The 11,655-nt window shown below is 44.2% G+C and overlaps 1 protein-coding gene across 4 annotated transcripts; it reads left to right on the top strand.

Annotated features, from left to right (window-relative positions):
• The first annotated feature begins 955 nt into the window (after positions 1 to 955).
• On the top strand, positions 956 to 8,831 carry klhl22 (kelch-like family member 22). 4 transcript variants are annotated; one of them, XM_045703100.2, is made up of 8 exons: positions 956 to 975; positions 2,310 to 2,605; positions 2,720 to 2,885; positions 2,973 to 3,284; positions 3,549 to 3,958; positions 6,525 to 6,717; positions 7,021 to 7,254; positions 7,368 to 8,831. In XM_045703100.2, the coding sequence occupies exons 2-8, from the start codon at positions 2,385 to 2,387 to the stop codon at positions 7,695 to 7,697; spliced, it is 1,866 nt and encodes a 621-aa protein (XP_045559056.2). In that variant the 5' UTR covers positions 956 to 975; positions 2,310 to 2,384; the 3' UTR covers positions 7,698 to 8,831. The 4 variants fall into 4 exon arrangements, with proteins under 4 accessions (XP_045559056.2, XP_014015660.3, XP_014015661.3 ...); XM_014160185.3 differs by lacking the exon at positions 956 to 975 and adding an exon at positions 1,179 to 1,277; XM_014160186.3 differs by lacking the exon at positions 956 to 975 and adding an exon at positions 1,444 to 1,523.
• Positions 8,832 to 11,655: the final 2,824 nt, after the last annotated feature.

Genomic DNA, 11,655 nt, shown 5'->3' with positions numbered 1-11,655 from the left:
GAATCCAATGGAGGCAGCTGGGAACATTGGTATTCATAACACAGTAAACATGGATGTGAATATCATTTGCCATACAAAGTTGCCAGGTTGATTACAGTCCACAATAACTGTACCACCATATTTGCTGTAAGCAACAGGTTCTTTCTTTGGAAATTATCTAGCTAAATGTCAGTCTTTCTTTAAATTACATTTGTAACAAAAACAAGAGTTAAATCCACAGATGTTCACTCCAACAGACTTCCATCATGTGATCATACAAAGCATGTCATTCTGTGAACATTTCTGTGGAAATTCTGCAGTAAATGGGTAGAATCTAAAAAAAAATCCCTGTCTAAAATAGAGCCATTGGGCGCATTCGAGCGGATCACTTTTGTCAAGACGTTGAGCATCGTTGGTCGCCACCTTTCAAAGTGTGTTGCATTATGGACAAAAAAAATTGTCCGACATCCGACTACTCGTTGACTACATGAACTTTACAAAAATCATGTGATCAAAGGTCATGCAGATTCTGATGAAGTCACCTTCAAGTCGCTACCATGCAGCCATCACCTGCATTATGGGATGCACTACTTGTCAACCAATTATTAGTATTTTTTTAGGGATGGGCATTCCAAGTCTTTTCGATGAGCTGGATCTTTTGGATACGTTCACCTAAAAGAGTAGTTCATTTGGCTCCTAAACGGGTCTTCGTTCAGTAGTGCATAGAAATGGATGAAAAAACATGAAAAATGAGTCGCTCTCCTCACTACCTATTGTTCCTGCAGTGAGGGATTAACATCTTCACAGAATGTTTTCTAATTTATCCACAGATAATCGTTGTCTGGAGTTCAAAAAGCAGTAGTAGCAGTATGCAAATCATGGAGTCAAAAAGATCCAATCAAAAGGAGCAGTTGGGTTTTTGTTTGACGCATGCGAACGTGGCTAAAAACGTGACTGAAACAGGAACCAACTTTGCCCCTATTCTGAAGCTACAAGGTATACAAATCATCTCTAACCAATAAATTGTACACACATTATGTTTTCAGTTTGTGAGTGTGTGGTATGGGGTGATAGAAAAGTTTAATTCGACATTTATAAAGAAGCACTTTTATCAACAATGTTGATTTGAGGTTTGCTGTTGGAAAATCACTAGTGTCCTACTTTCGGCAGTCACAGCTGCAGCTCCGACTTCACTGACAATTTTTGTCTAGGCTTAATGCTCGAACACACCCATTGACATGAACACAGGGTTGATAGAGAGGAAGGACATTTGTTTGAGGAAAGAGCGTCCTCTTCTGGTAAGTCAACTAATGGGCATACATTACATTTATTCCGCATCTGCCACATACAATAAGTAAATTTCCTGTAGGCTATCCGTGCTTTTATATCTCAGTGAGACAGTCACATATTGTGTCGCTTAATTTACATTTCAGACAAGCCTACTCACATTACATAATACCCTGTATAGTGCGCAGGTGACAGTCTCCCCTCCTCATATTCTTTCACAACATTAGCACGAATCACTGTGAAATCCAGCACAATCGGTACGATATGCATTATTTCTGTAAAACAAACATTTAAGATAGTCATGCTTTACTGACATTAGTGCGCGCAGAAATAATATTGTAGACGGAAATGACCTCACAAGAAATGGGCCCATGAATACCTGAAAGGAACAGTAAACACGGCTGGCAAGCTAGGTATTTTGTTTGTTTTTCACCCTAGTTATTTAACCACATTGTTCAAATTGTAATATTGCTTTAGTTTCAACTAATCGAAAGTGAAAACAACTTAACTATTTTTCAACCGACATGCAATTGCAGAAGCCGTGCAGAGCTGTGTTCATGTTAGCTAGCTAGCTTGCTGCTACTTTGAAAACGTCTGTTTTTCGAGAGTTCTGCTACACAGCGTGCTTGTGTAATAATGACTCATGAACTAGCTAGGTAGTATACAGTATATAGCTAGACCATATTTGGGTAGCTATACCATTTGTCACGTGATGTCTGTGTATGTTCGTGTCGTGATGGGTATCGGAGAGGAATATAGGAATTCAATATAGCTAGTCATATAAGAAGTACATTCTAACTGTTATTCACTATCTAGATAACTAGCTATTAACTTGGTGGTCTGTCACACTACTACTACCAGTGTAATTCGTGTTTTACATTCGTCTTGCTAGATCTTCAGATAGGCCTAATATATGATTATAAATGGAAGCAGTATCTAGTATGATGTTGTGTGCATGGGGTGTTAGCTAGCTAGTTATGAAACTGTAGCTACATGATCGTTTATTTTTCCCTTTCATGTTTCATCTCTCCCAACCACATCAGCATGTGAAACATCATGGGAAGAGTGAGTATTAGCTAGTACTAGTGTGCCTAATGTGAGACAAGGAATAATCAGCAATGGCCGATGATGGGGAGCTGAACCAAATGGGGAGCCCCACCAGCTCATCTGGTCAATGTGGCCGCCAGACATATCGAAGTTGTGCCCATTCCCGCAGCCTGTTGGATGGGCTGTTTGGCCTGAGGCAGGGTGGCATCCTGTTTGACGTAGTGCTCATGGTGGAGGGCAAGCCCATCCAAGCCCATCGTATCCTCCTGGCTGCCGCATGTGACTACTTCAGGTAGGCCAGTTTGCCTGACACTATTTTCCATCTGCAAGACTTTAGTCAGTTCTCCCCTCGTCTCACTTTGGGGAGAGGCTATTTCTCCCCTAACCCTGCTTGTGTTTTATCCAGAGGGATGTTTGCTGGAGGTCTCAGAGAGACGCAGCTGACAGAGATTCCAGTGCATGGGGTGACCTACACTGCCATGACCAAACTTCTGGACTTCATCTACACATCGGAGCTTGAGCTAGACCTGGACAACGTGCAGGAGGTCCTGGTTGCTGCCACTCTTGTACAGGTATGTTCTTTTTTTTGTGTCCTTTGGATCAAAGTCATATGTCTTGGGCTGTATCCCCCGGTGACCTTTGGATTTAATATTTTGTAGATTGAGGAGGTTATTGGCTTTTGCTGTGACTTCCTCTTTTCCTGGCTGGATGACAGCAACATCTTGGAAGTTGACAAGCTGGCTGATGTGTATGGGCTGCAGCAGCTGGGGGCCAAGGTGCACTCCTACATCCTGAGGAACATTCAGACATTCTCTCGCACAGACGTGTACCGCCAGCTTCCCCCAGAGAAGGTCCTCAGTGTGCTGAGCAGTGACGAGCTGGAGGTCAGCTCAGAGAACGAGGTGTACGAGGCAGCTTTGCACTACCACTACAGCCCAGAGCAGGTGGAGACAGACCAGGTGTCCCTCCAGGTAAGGCCAGCCGGTTAGTCAGCCACTCGCTTTGAGACATTTGAGGCTGTTTGCCTATAGTACTGCCGAAAATCAGAAGCAGTAAAAGAATGCATGCCCTCCGCTGGCCATTTTGTATTACATGAAAATCCAATAACTTTGAAAGCTGTGTCACGTTTGACCACCAGGCTTGTATTGATGGATGAACAAACTCAGATGGGCCTTTGTGTAGGGATGTGTGGAACAGACTGTTCTGCACCATTACTCATTCTCCCCCTCCCCCAGGACAATCTGAGGATGCTCGAGGCAGTGCGTTTCTGCCTCATGGACAAACAGGTGTTGCAGAGACTGTTTGGACGGTTGAATCAGTGTACACTGAAGGACCTGGTGGCAGCTGCACTGCGTTACCATGAGCAGGAGCTTTGGCAGCCCATCCTGCAGGGCCCCCTCACCCAGCCCCGTTCCAACTTCAACTGCATCCTTGGCTTCGGAGGTATGTTCTCCTCTGGCTCACTGACTGAGAGCGAAGAATTGTTCCAGGTCTATCACCCTAGCTGGGGTGAGTGGAGGACACTCACGGCTGCACAGGCCCCCCGCATGTCCAACCAAGGTATCGCTGTGCTGAACAACTTTGTCTATTTGATTGGGGGAGACAAGAACACCAGCGGCTTTCGTGCAGAGACTCGCTGCTGGAGGTGAGACCCAATAGCATAGGCAGATCCACTCTAACAGTGTATCTATCTGATCATTAGGCCTGCTGTCATGATCTACTGTGTGATTCTCTTAACTATCTACCATACAGAGCAGAATGCAATGTCTAACAATGAAAGAAGCCACTGTATAGGAGTTAAACTGTATTCTGCCCTACCGAGCAAAAATGCAGTAACTGCTCATAGCGTGGAGAATAATGCTTTTATTTACCTTGGTTTCACAGTAACTTTATGCAGTTACTGCTAAAATGACCCCCATTTTCTCCAAAACACAATAGAATAGAGGCAGGATACTTGTCCACATGATTAAGCATGTATTTAAACTAGCAAAAATGACAACCTCATTTTCAACCAAATGAGCAGTTACTGCCTTTTTGCTTGGTAGGGCAGTATTCGGGCAGCAGGTAGCCTAGTGGTTAGAGCGTTGGGCCAGTAACCGAAGGTTGCTAGATTGAATCCCCGAGCTGACAAGGTAAAAATCTGTCGTTCTGCCCCTGAACAAGGCAGTTAACCCAAGGCCGTCATTGTAAATAAGAATTTGTTCTTAACTGACTTGTCTAGTTAAATACAAAAAAGATACACTGCTCAAAAAAATAAAGGGAACACTAAAATAACACATCCTAGATCTGAATGAATGAAATAATCTTATTAAATACTTTTATCTTTACATAGTTGAATGTGCTGACAAAAGATCACACAAAAATAATCAATGGAAATCCAATTTATCAACCCATGGAGGTCTGGATTTTGAGTCACACTCAAAATTAAAGTGGAAAACCACACTACAGGCTGATCCAACTTTGATGTAATGTCCTTAAAACAAGTCAAAATGAGGCTCAGTAGTGTGTGTGGCCTCCACGTGCCTGTATGACCTCCCTACAACGCCTGGGCATGCTCCTGATGAGGTGGCGGATGGTCTCCTGAGGGATCTCCTCCCAGATATGGACTAAAGCATCCGCCAACTCCTGGACAGTCTGTGGTGCAACGTGGCGTTGGTGGATGGAGCGAGACATGATGTCCCAGTTGTGCTCAATTGGATTCAGGTCTGGGGAACGGGCGGTCCAGTCCATAGCATCAATGCCTTCCTCTTGCAGGAACTGCTGACACACTCCAGCCACATGAGGTCTGGCATTGTCTTGCATTAGGAGGAACCCAGGGCCAACCGCACCAGCATATGGTCTCACAAGGGGTCTCAGGATCTCATCTCGGTACCTAATGGTAGTCAGGCTACCTCTGGCGAGCACATGGAGGGCTGTGCGGCCCCTCAAAGAAATGCCACCCCACACCATGACTGACCCACCGCCAAACCGGTCATGCTGGAGGATGTTGCAGGCAGCAGAACGTTCTCCACGGCGTCTCCAGACTGTCACGTCTGTCACATGTGCTCAGTGTGAACCTGCTTTCATCTGTGAAGAGCACAGGGCGCCAGTGGCGAATTTGCCAATCTTGGTGTTCTCTGGCAAATGTCAAACGTCCTGCACGGTGTTGGGCTGTAAGCACAACCCCCACCTGTGGACATCGGGCCCTCATACCACACTCATGGAGTCTGTTTCTGACCGTTTGAGCAGACACATGCACATTTGTGGCCTGCTGGAGGTCATTTTGCAGGGCTCCGGCAGTGCTTCTCCTGCTCCTCCTTGCACAAAGGCGGAGGTAGCGGTCCTGCTGCTGGGTTGTTGCCCTCCTATGGCCTCCTCCACGTCTCCTGATGTACTGGCCTGTCTCCTGGTAGCGCCTCCATGCTCTGGACACTACGTTGACAGACACTGCAAACCTTCTTGCCACAGCTCGCATTGATGTGCCATCCTGGATGAGCTGCACTACCTGAGCCACTTGTGTGGGTTGTAGACTCCGTCTCATGCTAACACTAGAGTGAAAGCACCGCCAGCATTCAAAAGTGACCAAAACATCAGCCAGGAAGCATAGGAACTGAGAAGTGGTCTGTGGTCACCACCTGCAGAACCACTCCTTTATTGGGGGTGTCTTGCTAATTGCCTATAATTTCCACCTGTTGTCTATTCCATTTGCACAACAGCATGTGAAATTGATTGTCAATCAGTGTTGCTTCCTAAGTGGACAGTTTGATTTCACAGAAGTGTGATTGACTTGGAGTTACATTGTGTTGTTTAAGTGTTCCCTTTATTTTTTTGAGCAGTATATATGCATTTCTATCATAAAAGAGTAGGCTACATGTATAAAAACAGACGGGTGTCAGCTCAAAATGTCATCTGACTGATAAGTTGTTTTGTTTTGAGTTCCCATGTAATTGAATTTGAACTCTAATTTGCTCAAAAAAGTCTGTTTACTGCTGACTTAATTTGTTCTTGGAACAGTCTGAAGTCTTATTTTTCTTTGGATGTAAATCACTGCAGTTGAAACCTTTGCAATAATTTTACATGACAAATATCACAAATGCACGTTCAAAATATTACTAATTGCCAATTAATTAGCGTTCCTCTTTTTGCCATTAATTAGCATGTCCTCTTTGACATTTGACCTTAATTAATGAAAAGACGTGATATTTGATCTCAAGCACTCAGTCTCCTCTCAGATATGACCCTCGCCACAACACCTGGTGCTCCATCAAGCCCCTGCAGCAGCAGCATGCAGACCACTGTGTGTGTGTGCTGGACGGACACATCTATGCAATTGGGGGGCGCGACTACAGCAATGAACTGGAGTGTGTAGAACGCTACGACCCACACACCAACACCTGGGAATATGTGGCAGCCCTCAGGAGAGAGGTACGATCACATCATAAAGAGCATAACCTCTCTAAGTATGCACTCACATTGTCCACAAGAGGGTGCTAGATATTCACTATCTATTTGTCAGTGTATCAAAGTATGGAGGGAGAAGGGGATTTATGAGGAACCTTCCCTTGAGATAAACAACAAGTAGGACCAATTCACCATTTGTGAGAATAATCAAATAAATATGGATTTCCTCATTGAATAAGCTATTCTTGATATTCCGTGGCTCTTTGTCCATATTTTTTTATGTTGTGCCGAACCTATGCCTGAATACTAGTCTAGTCTTCCCTCTAGGTGTATGCACACGCCGGAGCAGTCTTGGATGGCAAGATGTACGTCACTTGTGGGCGGCGGGGAATGGCGTACCTGAGAGAGACATACTGTTATGACCCCCAACACAACCAGTGGGCAGCGTGTGCAGAGGGGCCGGTGGAGCGGGCATGGCATGGCATGGCTGCTGTCAATGGACGAGTCTATGTCATTGGTGGCAGCAATGATGAGCGCGGGTACCGCCGAGATGTTCTCCAGGTACCTTACCTCCACTTACCAATGGTATTCAAAGTGACTGAGCAACAGTTTGTAATGCAACAAAGGCTTGTGGTGTGAGATGTAATATACTAAGTTACTGGTCTCTTATCCAGGTGGCATGCTACAGCCCAGCAGATAACTCTTGGTCTGTGATGACTCCTCTACCAGCTGGTCATGGGGAGCCCGGTGTGGCAGTACTCGGCAGCCTCATCTACATACTAGGTGGGCGCTCTCATGACAAGAGCAACCGTATGAAATACGTGCATGTGTATAACACAGAGGCAGACCTCTGGGAGAGTGGGACAGCATTCGAGGACCGTATCTCCGGTCTGGCAGCCTGCGTGGTGCTCCTCTCCCGTGCTGTGATTGATCAAGCCAAGAACTGGGAGCAGCGCACCAAGGCATCCTGGGAGGAGGTGGATTTGGACAACTCTGAGGACTGACTGACTGATGTGGTCCTGACTGTGGAGGAGGAGACTAGAGCGGTGTTCAGAGGTGGCATTGAACTGAATCTGAGGGGAATCTGTTATTTGCTGAATCTTTTATTTTGCATGCAAGGCTGAATGAATCCTTGTGATATTTCCCTAGCTTGTTTGATACAGTGGTGATGGAGGGTAGTCTCTCCCTGCATGTTGACCACGCTGAGTGCCTCTGAACCAAAGTGTTAACCAAAACCTTTTGCCTCTTTCTCTTGTGTTGTTGCTCCAACATCTGTACTTCTGTAGGCCTTCTCCCGTCTTTGCAGCTTGCCCTCACTTTGACTTGAAGACGTTACTGCGTGTGTGCGCCAGATTAAGGTGACTTTACCACTTTGGTCTATCACTGCTGTTCCCCCTTTACTTTATACAACGAGGAGAAGAAAGAAATAGCCAATTTTTGGAACACTTCCTCCACAAAATCATGCAAATGTTTCACAGCTCTCCAACTTAACATTACACCCGGTTCAAATGAGGCACAGAGGGATATTCATTGACTATGCAATAATTTGATGAGGAGGAGTACTCGAAAGGGATCACGGTTAACAAAATCTATAATCTCATGTTATTTAGTTTGACATTTTAGACCAAATAATAAGCTTTGCTATTACAGTATCATTAGATGTATAATATTTAATTTGTTTAATGTTGCACTTGTGAAGGAAACAGGCCATTCATTTGCCAGCTTGGAAACCCAAACTGTTTTAGATCTGTTGAGCCTGATTCATGGTTTATGTTCCAATATTGGCCCCTATAACCACTGGTTATTACTATGATATCATGAGAATGGCATTTCCTCATCAAGCACTTAATATGAATAATGATTCATTTGTCTTATTTCCACACTGTGCCTTGTTTTCTCTGTTACACTTAAGACAGGGTTTCTTGTTTAGTTAGAAATGGGCCTTTAATAATGTGCCTCTTCTATCAGTTTATCAAATTGTTGTTGATGAAAGAAGTCACTAATTGTTGACAGTGGATTTGAATAAAGATGTAGTAAACATGTGATTATACTACAGTTGGTACACATGAAATCATCCAGAATATTTTACCCTGCATCTCAGTAATAAAAATAAGATCATATTCTAAACCCCAAGACAACCGTTTGCCTATATATGTGACTTTTTACAGAGCAGCAAATAATTGTAGAGAGTGAATAATTAGTAATCATTTATTTATTTGCAATTCCCTTTATGTCCAAAGGAATTCCTCTATATACTGAGATTGACATGGTATTGACCAGGCCTGAGTGGTTGTCTGTCCTCTCAAGGTGGTTGTTGTTGCCTGTATCCTTTATCCCTCCCAGTCTCAGCTAGTTCCTCTCCATTTGGTCCTATAGCCCATTGACTTTATGAAGCTTGACTGCTGCTTTCTTCTCCAAGGCTGTTTCATCTGCATCTGCAAACCCCCATCATCCCCCAGTCAGTGCCCCCCTCTTTATTTCACACTGTCATGCCAGTCCCTGGTGTGTCGTTTTGGTCTGCTGATGTGCCCTCTTGTTTTGGACATCCAGCTCAGCTCGCACAAACTGCTACGTTTTCATGGTGTACATAAACGGCAATCTATTCATTCTGACACCACTGACCACCTGGGGAATAATGAAGACATATGTCACGTATTTGGCATTGTCAGAGAGAGCTGAGGCCTTTACACACTTTAGAGTTAAGGTCGATTTAGAGCTCTTTGCTTGTCCATTATCAGAGCTATTAAAATGCTGAAATTGCCCGGGTGATGCTGTCTTGAACAGTTTATGCAGAGTGGAATGTTGGACGTGAGTGTCTTGGGGGTTGTTACATAAGATAAGTGTTTGTGCTCTGAGCCCTGTCCTACTGCTGGTGATGAAAGAGGAAGGTTGAGACAGACCTGGGGAGGCAGCTCTGCACTTGAAAAGGGTCCAGCTGACCATTTGACATCTGTCAGGGGAGGAAGTGGGTCGGGCCTAAGTCCAACCCCCAGAACATCACACTCCTCCATCCAGTTAGGTCATGTTGAGGAGCATGCATGGATGTAAACTATCAGCACTAACATCAGCCTGTCTTCTGATTATCTCAGTCAACTATACAGCTCAGGGCATGTGTTCTGTATGACGGTTCATTGATATCGGTTTGGCTGTAGAAATGGGCACTGTATTTAGATTATAGTCCAATAAGACAAATGCCCTATCAGTTCTTTAACATCACAGATGTTGCTTGCTATTCTAATATTATTTGTAAAATGAGAACACGGGGAGTAATTCTTTGTGGAGATTTGGGTCACAGTTATGCAACACTAGGTCACTTCGTTTTCCACTGCACTCCCTATGAACTCTGGTTATTGAACCTAAAATTGTGTATTTTGACTTCCAAGTTAATTTTCATCATGTTAAATCAATTTAGTATATTGAAGAGGTGTTCTTAAATCAGTATTTGTTTTTAATTCCAGTAGCGGTGCATACCCGTACTTATGTCTGTGGTACTTCTGATAGCCCTGTCCTGAAAGAAAAAAAAACACCGGATATTGGGGGAGTTAAACTTTTTTTTAAATCTTCTTCCTGTATTGTCCTCAGTCAGCCATAGCCCAAACCATTTCCCACCCTCAAGTACCAACAGTCTGCTGACTCAGCGTCTCCTCCTAGAATAAAGGATGGGGAATGGAATATGCTCCTGGTATATCTCTACCAGAGAATAGATCAAATAATGTTGCAATTTTCTCCAAAGTGCTCTCAATTGGATTGAATCTGGTTTTGATAGCTGGGGCCCCAGCGATCTATGACTGTCCAGGATATTTTAATTTCATTACAGTGATCTTCTCTGCCACCACATTTCCCCCACATCAAATCATCAGTAATGACTGGGATGACTCTACTGTGACATGACTCACTGAGATGGGAGATCAATTCTAAAGTTAAATTCTTTATACAGAACGCCCTCTATTCTTCTCCCGACACCAACACTGTCAGATAGGGTAAACAACGTGTGCATCATGTATCAGCTGGGTAGAGTGAGTGTTCATCAGGAGAGGAGGGCGGGAGAAAGGGAGCCAAAGATTTGCCCCACTAATGTCACAAAGAGCCTACTAATGAATTGAGCTGAGTAAAAGCCCTTGGCAGCATTGTCCCCTGGAGGACGACTCCCACCCTCCCTCCCCGGCTTTACGGCAGTCATTAGCAGCTGACATCCGTGAAAAAGGGCCATCAGGCTGCTCTGTGCTTACTGCTGTGAAAGGAAGCCAACTGCCCCCCATTTTCATGCTCTTTAACGCTCGTTCAGAGGGAGAAAGATGACCGTGGCATCTTTTATTACGCAAGTGGGTAAACCTCAGCAGGTGAAGTCACTCCCCTGGCCAGAGACACAATAGTGCAGGGTCTTTAATGCATGCTGAGCCAAAGGAAACCGGAGTGTGGTCCTCGTTAGGTCAACAAAGGGAAAATACAAACACCAGTGTAGGAAGTGTTGCTATGTGATTTTCAAAAGTGCAAAGACACAGATGAACAAGGTTATGGAGTGTGGATAACAGTGTACCATCCTTAATTCTATATCCTATCAACCTGGACTTGCATTAGGTCATACATTTTGACCTCAAAATCTGACAGCAATAATCAAATCCGAGAGGACTGAACTCATAGAAAACAGCCAGTGGAAAGTCCTGATATCCCAAGAAGGGAGATTGATCATGGCCCAGATTCAGTTCAGTTCAAGGCGCGTTATAGCGCTATGACATTCCTTTTTAAAGGTAATTTATGCTTGAGCCGACCTGCGCACAGTTTACCATTAATGTGATCTCCACAAACGTTAAGGAAAATGTCTTTAAAAGTAGCGTTGACTGCTGTATTGTCATGCACTATAATGCACCAGGCCCCCCAAAAATGTATGCTTCATTAGCTTTAAAGAAAACAGTGAAAAACAGTTATAACTTGTTGATTTTTTTAATTCCATACAGATGACAT

Source organism: Salmo salar, chromosome 20, assembly GCF_965601325.2.
Source record: "Salmo salar chromosome 20, fSalSal1, whole genome shotgun sequence".
NCBI classification, from domain to species: domain Eukaryota; kingdom Metazoa; phylum Chordata; class Actinopteri; order Salmoniformes; family Salmonidae; genus Salmo; species Salmo salar.
Note: the sequence above shows the minus strand (reverse complement) of the source record. Positions and strands in the feature narration are given on the sequence as shown.

Coding starts and splice junctions, on each gene's coding strand:
- klhl22 (XM_045703100.2), top strand. CDS start 2,385: ATGGCCGATGATGGGGAGCTGAACCAAATGGGGAGCCCCACCAGCTCA. Junction 2,606..2,719: donor GCCGCATGTGACTACTTCAG/GTAGGCCAGTTT, acceptor TGTTTTATCCAG/AGGGATGTTTGCTGGAGGTC. Junction 3,959..6,524: donor GCAGAGACTCGCTGCTGGAG/GTGAGACCCAAT, acceptor GTCTCCTCTCAG/ATATGACCCTCGCCACAACA.